Source organism: Nyctibius grandis, chromosome 5 (assembly GCF_013368605.1).
Source record: "Nyctibius grandis isolate bNycGra1 chromosome 5, bNycGra1.pri, whole genome shotgun sequence".
Taxonomy (NCBI): Eukaryota; Metazoa; Chordata; class Aves; order Nyctibiiformes; family Nyctibiidae; genus Nyctibius; species Nyctibius grandis.
Genome location: NC_090662.1, coordinates 67,161,872 through 67,177,436, shown reverse-complemented (window position 1 = coordinate 67,177,436; position 15,565 = coordinate 67,161,872). Strand labels below are relative to the sequence as shown.

General features: G+C 48.7%; 1 protein-coding gene across 1 annotated transcript in view; it reads right to left on the bottom strand.

The window, feature by feature from the left end:
* The window catches only part of ATP6V0A4 (ATPase H+ transporting V0 subunit a4), a 29,582-nt gene extending 14,493 nt beyond the window's left edge, over nucleotides 1-15,089 (bottom strand). Inside the window, exons 1-10 of the mRNA XM_068400424.1 lie at nucleotides 14,973-15,089; nucleotides 14,385-14,463; nucleotides 13,445-13,539; nucleotides 12,274-12,399; nucleotides 11,783-11,877; nucleotides 10,586-10,712; nucleotides 9,905-9,987; nucleotides 5,468-5,561; nucleotides 3,820-4,032; nucleotides 3,250-3,400 (exon numbers count right to left, since the gene is read on the bottom strand). Coding sequence (XP_068256525.1) covers nucleotides 3,250-3,400; nucleotides 3,820-4,032; nucleotides 5,468-5,561; nucleotides 9,905-9,987; nucleotides 10,586-10,712; nucleotides 11,783-11,877; nucleotides 12,274-12,399; nucleotides 13,445-13,539; nucleotides 14,385-14,463; nucleotides 14,973-15,089 — 1,180 coding nt within the window. The remainder of the gene's footprint in view (nucleotides 1-3,249; nucleotides 3,401-3,819; nucleotides 4,033-5,467; nucleotides 5,562-9,904; nucleotides 9,988-10,585; nucleotides 10,713-11,782; nucleotides 11,878-12,273; nucleotides 12,400-13,444; nucleotides 13,540-14,384; nucleotides 14,464-14,972) is intronic.
* Nucleotides 15,090-15,565: the final 476 nt, after the last annotated feature.

The window sequence follows — 15,565 nt, the reverse complement described above, 5'->3', positions numbered from 1 at the left end:
AAACCGTTCCCCCTCATCCTGTCACTACTTGCCCTTGTAAAAAGTCCCTCTCCCGCTTTCCTGTAGGCCCCCTTCAGATACTGGAAGGCTGCTATGAGGTCTCCTCAGAGCCTTCTCTTCTCCAGGCTGAACAGCCCCAACTCTCTCAACCTGTCTTCATAGGAGAGGTGCTCCAGCCCTCTGCTCATCTTTGTGGCCCTCCTCTGGACTCGTTCCAACAGTTCCATGTCCTTCTTATGTTGGGGCCCCCAGAGCTGGACACAGTACTCCAGGTGGGGTCTCACGAGAGCAGAGTAAAGGGGCAGAATCACCTCCCTCGACCTGCTGGCCACGCTGCTTTTGATGCAGCCCAGGATACGGTTGGCCTCCTGGGCTGCAAGCACACACTGCCGGCTCATGTTGAGCTTCTCGTCAACCATCACTCCCAAGTCCTTCTCCTCAGGGCTGCTCTCAATCCATTCTCCTCCCAGCCTGTATTTGTACTTGGGATTGCCCCAACCCACATGCAGGACCTTGCACTTGGCCTTGTTGAACTTCATGCAGTTTGTACAGGCCCAGCTCTCAAGCCTGTCAAGGTCCCTCTTGACGGCATCCCTTCCCTTCAGCATGTCGACCGCACCACACAGCTTGGTGTTGTCGGCAAACTTGCTGAGGGTGCACTCAATCCCACTGTCCATGTCACCGACAAAGATGTTAAAGACCAACAGCCAAATTCTTTGCCTGAGAAAATCCATGCCTATGCACCTGTCCTGGTTTGGACTAGGATGGACTTTTCAGTTGTTTCCTTTAAGTGACTTTACTCCCTGAAGTGGACTACACGGCCTGTCGCCATGGGATCCAGGGTCCCTGCTGGGTCTCTTTGTCCCACCGAGGAAGGGGCTGTAGAGTGCCGCACCTGTGGGGAGAAGCGGGCAGGCCAGGTGACCCAAACTGACCCACGGGGATCCCATCCCACCCACGGTGATACCAGACGGTTCAGTTCAGCAACGGTTTAGCAAGAGTAGGCCTCAGAGCAGGCTCTAAAAGCCTACTCTATGTTACCTTTACACAGAATTAGCTTTCCTGTCAGTAATTTTCCTTTTAGCTAGAATAATAGAGAATAACAATATATTCTGAAGCAAACTGCATGTTTTGTAGTCTGCTTATGGGACTGATAACAATGTTCTAGTAGTCAATGATTCATGCTGCTTACGCTTAGTCTTAGAAAAACAAAGGTCTCTGTTAAGTTCTTTGCTAATTATAAAAGGGCCAAAAGACAAAACAAGACTGTAAAGAACAACTTTGTGATGTCTAAATTAACTTGATTCACAAACTCTGGTGCCAGAGGAGAGATAAGTCCAGTAAGAACCAGAACGATATCTTCTCCTTGAGAACACATGTACTTGTAAACAAGAAGGCCTCGACCACGCTTGCGCAGAAGCACAATTAACGGGGATTGCGACCACCAGAGACCCCCAGAGACCACCCAAGACCCCTTCCCCCAATTTAGTACGCATGCGCAAAGACAATTACATAATGTATTTTAGCATATGCATAAGTTTCTTGGAATAGGTGGGCTTTTCCTGGAATTATATGAATATTCACTTTCTGTAATGTACATAATGAGTGTGCATGCTAGGAGGAGAGATCCCCCATGCACCCAGCGGTGCAGTAAACCAATGTCGGCTTTCTAAACTATCATTTGGGTTAGAGAGTTTTCTTGGTTACTATTTTCCGGTAACAACGGCATCCTCAGTATAAAGCTGAGGGACCACGAGGGTCGGGCTGTCTTCCCCCACGGCCGCCATCCCGGGAGGGCTCCTGCCGTCGTTCCCGGGCCGGGCTTCCGCTGCTGCCGCGTGTGCTCCGGGGCTCCGGGGCTGCCCAGCACCTGCCCTGCAGCGTCAGCGGGGACGTGGGCGGCATCGCGGGGAGGGGGAGGGGGGGGCGCTCCGTAGCGGTTTTGTATACAGTTCATTATTTATTATACTCTTTCTTTTTGTTGTTGTCGTTTATTAAAACTCTTTTAACTTTCCAACCCGTAAGTCTCTCTCCTTTTTCTCTTTTCCTTCCCCCCGTCCTCGGGGAAGGAGAAGGTTAACAGAGAGCGTCTGCCGTCCGTCCGCCCGGCCTTAAACGGCGCCCAACGTGGGGCCCGACAGGAGCAGCCCCGACCGGCCGGTCCCCTGATTAATTTGTATTTCTGTTCCGGCGGGGGGAGACTCGGCCAGCTCAGCCGGGGGTTTGCGTTTCGGTTCCGGTGGGGCAGGGGGAACCCGGCCAGCTCAGCCGGGGGAGTACCAGAGTCCTTGCTTTGAGAGTCTCGAGGGGCTGGAAGCTAAAACAGTCTGCAACACGCCGATATCCTTGTCCCTGAACACAATCCTTTGTCATGTTTTCCTGCAGCTTTGTCCTGAGTTACGTGCCCTGTTACTGTCTCACCTGCCGTACAAGTCGTTCACGGGCATGTGCGTGCGGTTTGTCAGGGCTGGGTGAAAGGCGTTGTTTCGTTACGCGTTTTACTGTCTGTGTACTCCGCGCTATAGTGGGCCATTACCGCCCCGATGGCTTATCTCCAGCCCCGGTGGCTTATCTCGGTGCAGCCCTGACGGGCAGCGGGAGCCAATAGCAGCGGCTTTAGCGGGGCACTTCGAGCGCCTCCTGTCGGCCATTGTTAATCACTACACTTGTAACTTTACGTGGGGAGTGATACATCTCCTCTTCCTGCCAAACTGACTTCACCGGGTTTTGGGAATTTTGGATGCTCTTGGGACCACCGTAATAGCATGCTCCTATTACTGGTTCTCTCAAATGTTTTTCAGGTGTGGTGTAAGGTTAAACATCAGTGCAAGTGCAGGTGAAGCCACCTCAACTCCTACCTTTGCTACCTCCCCAACAAGCATCCCAGCCACACCAGCCCCCACAACAGGCACTGCCACTACTCCAGCTCCAGCAACAGCCACCACAGCTACACAAACCTCAGTGACAGAAGCCATGGCCATCCCTACTCAACTGGTGTCAGTCTCTCTCCCTTTTCTCTTTTCTTTTCCCCCCCTGGGGAAGGAGAAAGTTAACAGAGAGCATCTGCCATCCATTTAACCACCTGCCCAGACTTAAACGGTGACAGCACCAAACAGCGCCAGTTTTTACCAGCAGGAAATACGGTTTGCATTTTTCAATCAGCAATGAGTGTACTTTTTAGGATGATGGAGCTCAAAGGCTTCACTCTGGCTTTAGCAAGCCAGGTGCAGGTAGCTGAGTGTTTCTCACCTGGGTTCATCTCTCTGTAGTTGCCCACACCGTATGCATCCACAATGTTCTGAAATCCAGCTGTGAACTTGTTGGTCCTGTTGAAGGTGGGTGGTGCCATCCTGGTGTGTATGGCGGTCAGGATAGGGGCAATAGTAGAGCCACTGCGCTCCTGCAAACCCAGTGACAAGGACAGACACAGTCAGGGTGGCTAGCAGAGAGGAACCGGTCCCAGAGAACTAAGGTCTGTGTCCAAATGTGCACAGGCAGCAACATGAAAGCTGGTCTTAAGAGTGCTATATCTCAAGCCCGTTTCTAATACCCAGATTTTTCCATTTTCTGTGCTATTGATTTGTTCAGGGAAAGCTGCCAGCACTGCTGACTCTTGTGGGTCGATCACAAACCCACTAAGATTTAATGCTGACCTTAAACTCCACGAGGCCAAGTCATCATGTGACAACCTCAACTTTAACTAAAACAGAAAAAAGAGCCCAGCATTATTGTAAGAGACAGAGGTCTGGACATATGCTCAACATACAAACAATGCAGTTTGGGTAAGACCTTCAGGGACCCAAAATGCTGGTCTCTTACCATTCCCTGATGGAGAACTCTTTTTATCCGGCCAGCATCAGCCACTGGGAACCAAATCTCTGCAATGACGCACTGCTGGGTGACATCAATGTTACAGCAATTCAGGATGTGGTAGATGGCCTTCATTTTCTTCACCTTGATCCCCCAGGACCACAAGCTGTCTGCTGCCTCATGCAGCAATCGCTGGCGGTGGGACTCGGTTTGGGTTATCACCTGTAAACACAGCACAGGCAGTGCTCGAGATAGGAAGGTGTAGGTGGCGTGATCTACTCAGCAGTTATTTGGGGAAGGCAGGTGGAAGAGGGTTGCGGAAAGGGAGGATTTGTATGAATGTGTGGGGTATTCTGGATGGCAGTGTTTGCAGGTCTGGAGACAGGAGCACTTGACACCAGGTGCACAATGTTGTTCACTAAGGACTCTCCCTGCATGGCCCTGGGCCTCTGTAAGCATAGAGGAGACCATCAGGAGTTACTGAGCTGTGGGATTGGCTCCTTACCCAGTTGTTTACAGAGTGGTCACATCTCACCATGCGTTCCTACCCTGCCATCTCCTGTAGGCAGCTGTGTGCCACGAACTTGGGGGCCATCACATCCACGAGCATGTCTGCCCTGCTAGAGTTACAGCTCATGGCCCCGGTGGAACCTCCATGCATCATGTGGCCACCACAGTGCTGCTGCATAAATGAGTGATGGAGATAACATGTTAGGAAGATAACCTGTGTGGTCTACAAGGGCTGAAGAAGCTTAGGTGCCCATGATGCTCAGGAGTGAAAGCGAGTTTGGAAGCAGACTTGCATGCAGGCTTGGCAGTCACAGGCATCCACAGAGGGGGTGACAGCAGGATGTCAGCTGCCAGATGGGCCACCTCAGGCAAATGGGGTGTCCATTCCCTCCTGCCTCAGGACCCACTGACTGTCACATGTGACTATACAAAAGTCACAGGCAGGAGTGCCTCCAAAATGCGTAAAGTCCTGATACAGTATGTAGATGTACAATTTCCTCTGGCCTTGCAACCCACTGACTGTCATGTGTGACAATACAAAGGTCTACTTGTACTTCTAGAAGAGCAGTCTTAGCTTTTCATTGCTTGTGTGACAAGAACCCCAAGATCAATTTCTTCAGTAAAGAAAACCTAATTTAAATATATTAATATAAAAAAATCTTTAGAGTCCTCTCTGAGCCTAGTATAGTTGTACTACACTTGTGACTAAACAACTTCATGAGCTGCTGAGAGAAACCATGCTGTAAGAGCTAGATGAAACCATTTTGGACAGCCTGCATAATGTGCAATTTGGTTATGGCACCTGCAGCCTGCTGATGACCTTAGGTCACACCCCATAGCCCCGTATCATATGGTCTAAACCACTGACCTCTGCAGAGCCAACAGCAGCAAGTAGTCTTTGAGACCCTCACGTGGGAGGCTGTCCCGCAGCAGCTCCTGGGGGTGTAAATGGGCAGAGCAGAGCACAGCCACTGACCCCTGCAGCAGGTGGGGGGACTGCCTGGGCTGGTGGCTTCATCCCCAGCCCCCAGCCAGCTCCCAAAACAAGCCTGCGATCTGACCATGGCCACAGGCTTTCAGACAGGACACATGTCTGGGCAGGTCCCACTTGCAGGGTTCAGACCCCAGTAAAGCCGCTGCCACTTACTGTGTTTAAATCCTCAATCCTTGTGTTGACTCCATCAAGCATTTCTTGGCGCTCAGAGGCAGACTCTGGACAGGGATAGACTGTGGCACGAAATCTAGCCGCAGTGAGAGAGAAGAGAGAAACACCATTTATTTGACTGACCTTTTCTTCCTCTGGTCTCTTCTCAACTCAAAGGTGGGGAAGTTTATTCCTCACCCAGTAGTATATATACTCTTCTTACATACTACAAAGTTGTGCCTGGTATCCCAGAAAGGTCCAAAAAGGTACATTTATCTCCTTATGAGATAAGGGATCCCTTTGCCTGTTCTAGCCAAAAAAACCCTCCCTGTCTCAGGTGTACAAAGTACGTGATATTATACAGTGGTCAGCACTAATATACAGGCACCTCCCTTATGGCCACGCTAAGGCTGCCCTGCTAACGCCTGGGGAAGATGCTCGAGCTGCAAAGGGCCACAAAACCCCACCCTGGCCGAGGCAGCCCCGACAAGACAGCAGCCAAGAGGTGTCCTTCTTGCACCGAGGCTGGAAGAGCACCGTGTCCCTGTTCCTGCACCGCCCGCCCGCAGGCACTGGGGGAAGGCATCAGCGGAGCTGCTGCTGCACAGCGAGCAAACACCCTTCGTGCGCGCAGGCTGTGTGAGTAAATAACCCTGTGAAAAAGCGGAAAAAACCCGACTGTATTTCCAGGATAAAACAAGAGGAGAATGACCATACAGCCGGCTCTTGGCTTCTGGTCCATCAGTTTGGCTAGACAGCCTGGGAGCAAGGGAAGGATGGGTGAAGTCTTTTAAAACACCTGAGAGTGGTATCTGTTATGTTATGTAACATGTGGCCAGGCCAGTATAAATGCTTTTATAAGCTTACCCCCAAGGCTGTATTTGGGAGATTCAGCTGGTTTGTTTAATGTGGTATTAAAAGGACGAATGTGGGCTTATAATATGTGAGTGAAGGTCTTATCTCCATGCAGGTGTTGTATACTGCTTCCTCTTTAGCATGCAACACGACCTTCTCTAGTACAGCTGCAAGTCATACTAGTGTAAAGGTGCTTACACTAGTACAGCACACTGCACTGTCATAAAGTCACTGTTATGAACCCAATACACCCAACTAGAAATAAGTAAGTAGCGTGTCTCTCTGAAAAGTGTACGGCTACCTGTCCTGCCTGAAAAACAAGTCCCAGAGTACACTTCATGCATGAAGAGTAGGCGCAAGGAGTTCCCACTGGGACCTCACAGATCACAAGGTGCACTGCGGCAAGGTTCTGTGCCTACAAGCTTTAACTGTGCTGAGGTGCTGCAGTAACTAAAATAGCAGAGATCGCTCCATTTTTTCCTACTCAATTAGTTCAGTGACATCTAGTGTTTGTGCCAGTCCTGCCAATTCAAGGGCATTATAAATGCTGTCCTTCAATATTGCCCCAAGAGGTCTGCAGGAAGAGGTCACTCCTCTTTACAGGGAGGAGATCTTCTGCCCACTGAAGGCAACACACTTCCACAGTCCTGCAGTGGAGTTACGCTGAGTTAGGGTTGCTGAAGGGCTGCCTTTCTGCACATGAGATGAATTAAAAGAAGATGTAAGAGGGTCATAGAGGTCTATCCCTGTTTAAGAGACAAAAATGTGCATGGTCTGTGTACAGATAAGCATCATGTTCTGGCTTTGTCTGAGCACAGAATATATCGCCACCTGCTCTCCAAAATCAGTTCCAGTATACACACAAGTGAGGACAGTTGCAGTTTGAACAAAACACGCATCAGTTTCCTAGAGATCAGCCCAGAGCTGTGTGTAATGACAGCATGTGCTCTTCAGCTACAGTTCCCTTTCCAGAATTGAATCTCTCCTTACTCAACACTTAGTATTCGTTTCCAAAGGTTATTCACCCTAACTAATTATTTCCATCTTCTTATTCTTCACAGCTCTTAGTTCATCTTTAATATGGATTTTTAATCAAACTTGAAAGCTTATTCCTCCATGCTGTACAGTTCCCCCATTTCCAATAACGTTATTGCAGCAGTGTTGCTTTGATCTTTTAACAGCCATTTTGCATACTGAATATCAGCTTTTCCCTAATGGCACAGACATCTCTGAAAGCTCCAGGAGAATTCAGCAGGCAATGCTTACATTGATAAACCCAGTTTAGTATTCACATTATCACTGAGGCAGCCGCAAGAAAAGGAGGAAAAGAAAAATTCTTACATTTTCCTCCTCCCTGCTCCCTCTACATCTTTCACTAATAAATTTGTGCATGGACTTAATGGTCATGAAATTGGCAGACTAATGTTACCAATTAGAGTCAAGCAGGGGCTACAAGCGTAACCTGAGGCACACTGCTCTGCAAACAAATCTTAGCCAGCCTTGCAGGAGACTGGCTTATACCAGTCCCATGATTTTTGCAGGATATTTACTTGTCACAAATGATGACTTAGTGCTAAGCAGAGACATCCTGCTGGGGCTGGCATGACACTGCCATCTGCTTTAGGTATAGTCAGCCCTGCCTTAGAGATGGACCAGACCAAAATGTCTTGACCTGTCGGCCCACAGAGCACAAAAGGAGAGTCATGGGATTAATACATTTAAAAAACTGCCACTCGGCAAAACAACCATATATACGTGCATATTAGCAAGCAAAAAAATTTGAAAGGGGGGGAAGAAAAGACATAAAGGACAATTTCAAGTGTAGCCTTATGAGTTGGCAATAAAGAAAAACCAGTGCTCTAGCACCACAAAAGGCATCCTGTGAAATTGTCTTAGGTAGGTATGTTTTCCTTCAGCTACAAGAAGCTGAAAGAAACCAGTCTAAGTTCCTTTCTATAAACCTACCACCACATCCATGCCACCAGCTCATAACAACTTTGCACGTCATGGCCCACCCTGCAGGGATCTGCTCCCACTTCCAGTGCCTGCCTGGCCTCACGCTCCCGGCTTCATCCCTCTGCAGAAGGTCGTGCCTCCAGATTGAAAGATTCTGGGTTCAATCAATAACAAAAATGCTGACAGGCATCGCATTGCCTGTTCTTTTACTCCCACCCAGGAAAAAAAGTATTGGGCTTTTGATTGCAAGGAATTTAAAATGCTGCAGGGCAAAAAAAAAAAAAAATCCTCCAAAATGAAGTGCCTGCAACACTCTGTGGGCAGCCCCAGCCCACCCTAAATGTATATCCTGACAACTCGCAAATGCAATGGGAAGCGTTCACCACCAGCAACTGCCCATGCGTGCAGAAGGGGAGAAAGGTACTGAACAGCATCTAAAAAGCAGGCAAAGAAATGGGATATAAGCAAGAAATTGTAATCCAGAAAGAGAACGAGACTCTCCAACAGCTCAAAGACCACTGGAGCAGCAGATTGATCCTGCACAGTGGCAATGGCAAAACTCCCTGCATGTCTGAGGTTCAGGATCAGAAATGAGTCACTGAGACCTGGGAGTCTTCCCCCAGCTCTCCATGCCCCATTGGCTGCTTTATAGAGAGAGATGCCAACCTCAGGAGGGCTGAACTGCTCTCAGGGTGACCATTGCCCTCCACTGCCTAATAGAAGGCATCTTGGAGGGCCCCATTTCTAGTGCACGAATTGCTAAAGTCCCCAGGGGTCTATCGCTTCACAGGACTGAAGTTAGTTCTCTCAGCTGGATGAACTGACCTTCCTGCTTTTATTCTGATTAAAGGCAGGAGGTAAGGAAAGACTTGCCCTGAGTGCACATGTTGGGTAAGAGAAATTGCTCACCCATTCCTGTGACCTCCTGCAGCCTGCAGGCACTTGGCAGGCCCCACTGGGCCAGGGGCTATACCTGAAATGGATTTGGTGACAGCAGATAGATCCCCTCATCAAATCTGATTTACACTGCAACAAAGCCCATCGGTCCTCAGCGTTATGAAAGAGTAACAAAATATTCAACCTGAATTATCTTTTCAAGATGCTTAACAGGGTGGAAACAAGTCAGATTGTATGAAGCTTTCATTTTTCTTCTAGGCTCTGTCTCTGATTACACAGATATTGCCCAAAGACCTTGGGAAAGGGTTGAATAAACTCCAGCATCATCTTTTTATGCTGAAATGCAGGAAGGCTTGAGAGCAGGTTGGGGATTACTGTGTTCCCAGTGCCCAAGTTGTAAAACCTGTTAAGGTCCCTGATTTTCAGGGGAAATGATGTATTTCTTAAAAACCAGTCCCCTTTAAGATGTCCCAAGTTAAAATCTGAGCAACTGAAGCTCCCAAGGTCTTTAAGTCACTTTGGAAAACTTAGGACCTCAACTTCCAAGTGCCAGGGTGACGGCTATCTTTGATGATTAGGAGCAGCAGTGCCAAGGAGCAAAAAGGAGCTCAGTGGCAGAGCTGACAGACAGGGTGTGGAGATCTAATCTCCAGCTCCAAATTCAGCCAGCCCAGGCTGGCAGGTAAACACTTCTGTGGGAGTCTCTGTGGCTTGCCCACCAGCCTCCCTTACCCGTCACTAATCTTCTTGATTTTTTGTTTAAGCTGCTCTCCTTGATAGAAGATAATGAACACGTTCTTCTTCACCTCTTCTCTCTGCAACACAATTCAAGAAGGATTTAAAGCACCCAGAGGAAAGAGTCCAGTGTGGAAAAGGTGGTGGGTTTTTTTCAGCAGCCTCTTCACTGGGCTGTTCTTTTCTCCCAGCCCCAGTTTTCCAGCAGCAATGTTGTCCCTAGATGCTGCTTCAGGGACCAGGCATGGGTGGCAGCTCTGGGTTATGGGGGAAGGAGCAGTGTGGAGTGGAGCAGTAGGGGACAGGAGGTCTGCTGGGATACAGGCTCACCCCAGAGACACCAAGGGGAATCAACACTCCATGGCCAGGCCCAGGTGAGGACAGTCACAGCCCACCTCCCCCGTGGTCCCCGTAACACAGCCACCCTGCTAGGATTCACATGCACCTTAACAGGGAGGACAAAGAAGCCGCCTCGATAATGGCAAAAAAAAGGAAAACAAAGTCAAAAATATTTCTCCCATCCTCATACTTTCCCACCTTTCTTCTGCAGGCTGCCTTCAGACACCCAGCTCTGGTGAGGCAGACGGTGCTGCAGCATGACCAGGGCACCAGTTCAGTTTCTGCAGGTAGCAGGCATGCATGAGGAGCAGCGTGAAGCAAAAACAGGTCAGTACCTACCGTCATAGGGTCCTCCAGGGGGGTGTCCATTTCGGCGTACCTCAGGTAGATGTTTCCCCTGCAGGCTCGCCACAGTAAACGCTCAAAGGGTATCATCCTTTCCCTCTTTATTACCCCTGCTGTGAATCTGAGCAGAGTTAAAAGAGAAATAAATTACAAGCCCATTCTAAGTCTTTTAGGACCTGTAACACACATGATTTTACAATCTCTTGTTTTCTAGTCCATGACAGCCGCGGTTCTGCTGCTGCTGTAGGCACTTCTAGGAAAGACCTCGTTGCACAAGCTTGGCTCTTATCTCAATCCATTGACATTATCCTGTTGTTCTTTCTTTAAAACATTGTAAGTTCTCCCCAGATCAACAGAAAAAGGAGAAGAGACAATTTTGGCTAGAAATGGAGGAACGGAGAGATGCTTGAAGTCACGTGGACAAAGAGTGCCTGAATGGCAGAGGTAGGAGGTAGCAATTTTGAAGTGGTGGTTTATCTTTACTCCCTCCTGTCTCCTTTTCCCAGAAAGCACCAGACTGCTCCTTTGAAGTGCAACATGACATGCTGGTACACACTTACCAAGGCAAGCCCTCTGCAGGCATATACTTTGCTCATAAAAGAGTTAAACAGGACTTCAGAAATACCAGCATGAGCAGCTAAAAACACCAGCCTAGAAGAACACCATCAGTGAGTTTCACCACACCAAGCTGGTGTAAACACAAGGGAAAGCTGTTTGAGTCTATGCTGTCCACCAAATTACCATCAGCAATATGAACAGTGGTGTTTCTTCTGCCCTATCACCCTCAGTGCCATTTTCTATTGCAGACAAAGCCCAGTGCAAGCAATCCCATGGCTTTTTTTGCTGTGGTTAGACATCTAGCCCTGAGGACCAGGCTGGTAGCCAGATGACTGAGTCCAGAAGCCACAGGTAAGATGCCATAAGACAACAATTTTCAGTCAATACCTGCTAAGGGGTCACTGGAATTGATGGCCTGGAAGTAAAAGTCCATTTGTCCCACTGACCCATAACGTGACCACAGTTTTGATGATAACTTCAGATGACAGTTGCTCTTTCATCTTCATTAAACAGTTGTGCTGAAGAGGCCAGTGAGCAACCTCTGCTAAGAAGCTGAAGGAAGTGTACCAGTGTCACAGCAATGCAACGCAGGCAGGAAGCCTGGCCGAGCTGGGGGCCATTACCAATACACACCCAAGCTTGGCAGCTGCAGCAGCAGGAGTGCTTCTCAGCTCCAGCAGTCCAGATGTGTCTTCACTGAAGAAATCATCTGGCAGGTTGGTTTCTGCCTGGAAAAGATTAGTTTTAGAAACTATTCAGCATTGACAGTTTGAAAACTATTTTCACATTTTTTTCTCCTGACTTTTTTTCCCCCAAAGGTAGATCTCCACAGAGATTTAGACCAAAAGGAGGTAAAAAAAAAGTAAAGTATACATTAGCAACTGAAAAACATAAACGCCATTTTCAAAAAGATCTGGGAACCAAGTTTTTGAGACCCGCTGACTCACGAAGTGATGCAGGCTCCAAAGCGACTGAGGTGCTTTTGCAAACATATCTTGCTGGCTTGTGGTAAAGGCCACTGGATTTTGATTAAAAATTAATAACAGCAACACACACCAAATGAAAATGTCAGTATTTTTAGCAGCCTTCCACATCTCTGTGAGAAGAGCAAAGAGGCCTCTCACCTCAAAGAAGTCCTGGGTTTTCTTCAGCAGATGTTTGAGCTCTGTCAGCTCGAGGAAGTTCTGCTTCAGTGTTTGCTGGTTCTGGTTGGCTTCCAGCAGCTCAGCTTCAAGTTTCTCCAGCACTGACTGTTTAGGGTCCAAGCACATCCACAAAAATTCTGAAGCAGACCAATGGTCCTTTACCAAGTTGATATTAAATCTCAAAAAATAGATGGTTGTTTTTTTCCAAGGGGGAATACAGAAATATTCAATGAGCACTTCAATAAACACTGAGTTTGTAGGAAGATATTAATTAATGCCAGTGCCTCGTTTTCCCATTGCCACATTCCCTACTGGGTCCTTTGTCCTCTTTTAGCATTAGAGTCCTGACTCACTCTACCAAACCTCAGGCAGTTAAGTGGGTACTTGGTGTAAGGTGTCTCAGCCTGTCTTGGCACCTCTGTGGTTCCCCAAAGGACAGCTCAGACCCCAGGTGGAGTGGCTGTCAGTCTATTGACTACAAAAGCACCTACAACAAGGCCATTAGCTTAGGTTCATTAGCCATAGGCCAAAAATTAAGTGAGGATTTGGGTCCAGGAACACACTGGGCAAACACCTTGCTTGTGAAGCTGAAGCCCTTGGAAAGGATTATTTTTCTTCCTAGTCACCTACGTGTGCACCATTTAAAAATTACCCAATCGGTAAACTTACCTTCCAGCCGGGCTAGAATAAAGCATCCCTTGCACATCCAAAAGTAAGGCACAAATATTTGTATCAGGCCCCAGTATTACTATATTACAACCCTACTCCCACCAGGACAGACAGCCCTGGGGTTTTCATGCAGTGAAGCCAGTTCTAACATCAGCTCTCTTGTTTAATCACTAAAACCCTTCTTATTCTCTCCTGCAGGATGATGGGGGCATTCTGTGATAGTGACTCCATTAATATGTGGGACTAGAGGGATGTTTCACAGGGGATGGTAAAAAGACTGGTCTCCTTTAGGAACATGCAGTAAGACCAGCCTTAACCTAACTGCTGAGACAGCAGCTTGGGGAGCACCTCCACAGGCAGGGAGAGCTGTGCCAGCCTCAGCAACCCAGTCCTTCCTTGCAGGGGAGGGCTGTATCGAGCACACAGACATCCTGGTGCACATCCCATTCTCTCTCTCCTTGGCCCACTCCAAATTCTGTACCTCCATATCAATCATCTCCCGAGGCAGGGGAGTCTCTGGGTACTTTTCTAGTTTGACTATCTCAACATTGTCTTCCATCTCATTTTCCAGAAAACCTGCAAGGAAAGGACACAGAAGTCTTGATACAGAGTCATCCCTGCTGCACCATCCTGGTCACCAGCTGCTGCTAAACCCCCTGTCAGGACTGAGGCACCACATGGAGGTGTGACAAGGGGCAGTGATATACAAGGGCCATCATCCCAATGCATATACACAACCATCAAGAGCTGGACACCCAGCAGCCTCCTTTCTCAGTGCGGATGCTGTTTCTCCTGAAGTTGTGGTGGCTGCTCCCACCCTCTTGCCCTGGACAGCCCTCAGCCCTGGCACAAATAGCCAGCATGGCACCCCCTTCCTTGGGGCAGCGAATAAGGCACACAACAAGCTCAGGGTTTGCTTCTCCACTCTAGCAATGGGAAGTGCTGTCCTTGCCACAGTGGCTATGGTGGGTACCAGTGTCATGGTGGGGGGAGCGCAGAGCTCACAGGACACACATCCATAGGAGAGCAGGCACCATAAGTTCTGTTGCTCAGGCTTTAAGGATTTGTCCCCAGGCTGAAACATTTGGCCACAGGAAGCGTATGCCAATGGCTGGCACACTAGTGTAAGAGCCTGGTTATCTGGATCAGCCTCTCGCCCAGCCCCAGATTTATCTTGTGATTTTATATAAGCTAATTAAACTCCTTTCAGTTCAGTTTTCAAAACAGGGTCAACAATTTATTGCCCATATGGGTGAAGCGGTAATTAGCTGATGCATGCAAAACATTTCCAGGGGCTCAGATGAAAGCATCACCGTTTTGCCATTAATTCTGCTCCGCAGTGTGAGAGCACTTAACAGAGAAATAAATCCCACACCAGCAGTTGGGGGAAAGCCGATAGCATTTGACAAGCGTTTACTTACGCAGAATCCTCTCCAAGGATTCGCACCTTCTCACTTCATTCACAAACTTTCTCTGGAAGCTGCTCACGTTCATATTCAGCTAAAAACAGGAGGGAAAACAAGCCTGAGGCTGGAAGCTGCATGCTGTCACGCTCATTTTTAATATCAGCACAGAACGACCACCTTTGGTACAGACGGCCAATGCTGCTGCCTCTTACAGACTCCCAGAGGCAGGGCAATACTGTGGGTTTCCTTAGGGCCAAGGACATCATGGCCTTACTAGTCTCATTTCCAGCCAGCCTTGATGTGACAGCAGGAGTCATAGATGGAGTCTCATGGAGAGATCCCCCCCTGTTTTACGATGGTGGTGGAGGGAATTGTCCTAAGGTTGTGCCTAAAGTGTGCAGAGCACTGGATGCGGACTCAGGAACAGGTTGGATCTCAGCATGGTGACTGGCTTTCAGATCAGCCTTGGGGAAGTCCCACTCTCTCCATGGGCTTTTTTTGACCACCCTGTAAGTGCAGCTTCCCCAAGTGCTCTCAGAGTAGAACAAGCACACCCCAGGGCACATCTCCCATAGCTCGGCATGCTGGCTGGGCACTACTCACATCTCTGAACTGGACCAGACCCAGCTCCCCAAGCTCAGCCACGCAGCAGTAGGCAGCCTCCACCTGCAGGAAGAGCTGCATCAGGCTCATCTCCTCACTCCGGAAGATTGAGGCCATTTTGCCTGCCCTCCTCTGACCCGGGCGTCCGTGGGGGCCTTAGTGGCAGTGGCGCAGTCTTCCTCGTCCAGGGAGGTGCCAGAAGGTGCTGAGCACTGTGGGAACATTGGGATCACTGAGTAAAGGTGCTGAAAGCTAGCCCAACACTACCCATCATGTTTTTCAAAAGAGTCTTCACCTCCTAAAAGCCTCCTCAACCCACGTGAGGATGTATCCCACTAGTGTGGTGATGGATGCCAAGGTGTGTGTGTGACACAGGGAAAAAGGGGAGCCACTGGGTCCCTAGGACAGATGATGAGCAAATACCCTGCCCTGTCCTCTGCTGGGCTACTCCAAGGAGTAGCTCTATTCCAAGGACTGCTCCACTGCACTCAGGCCCTTGATTTGGGTTTTGGATGCTGAGCCTGTGAAGGACTCAATTTATCTTTGTCTTCCACAAGATAGAGAAGAAAAATCATTAATTTCACCTTGCAATT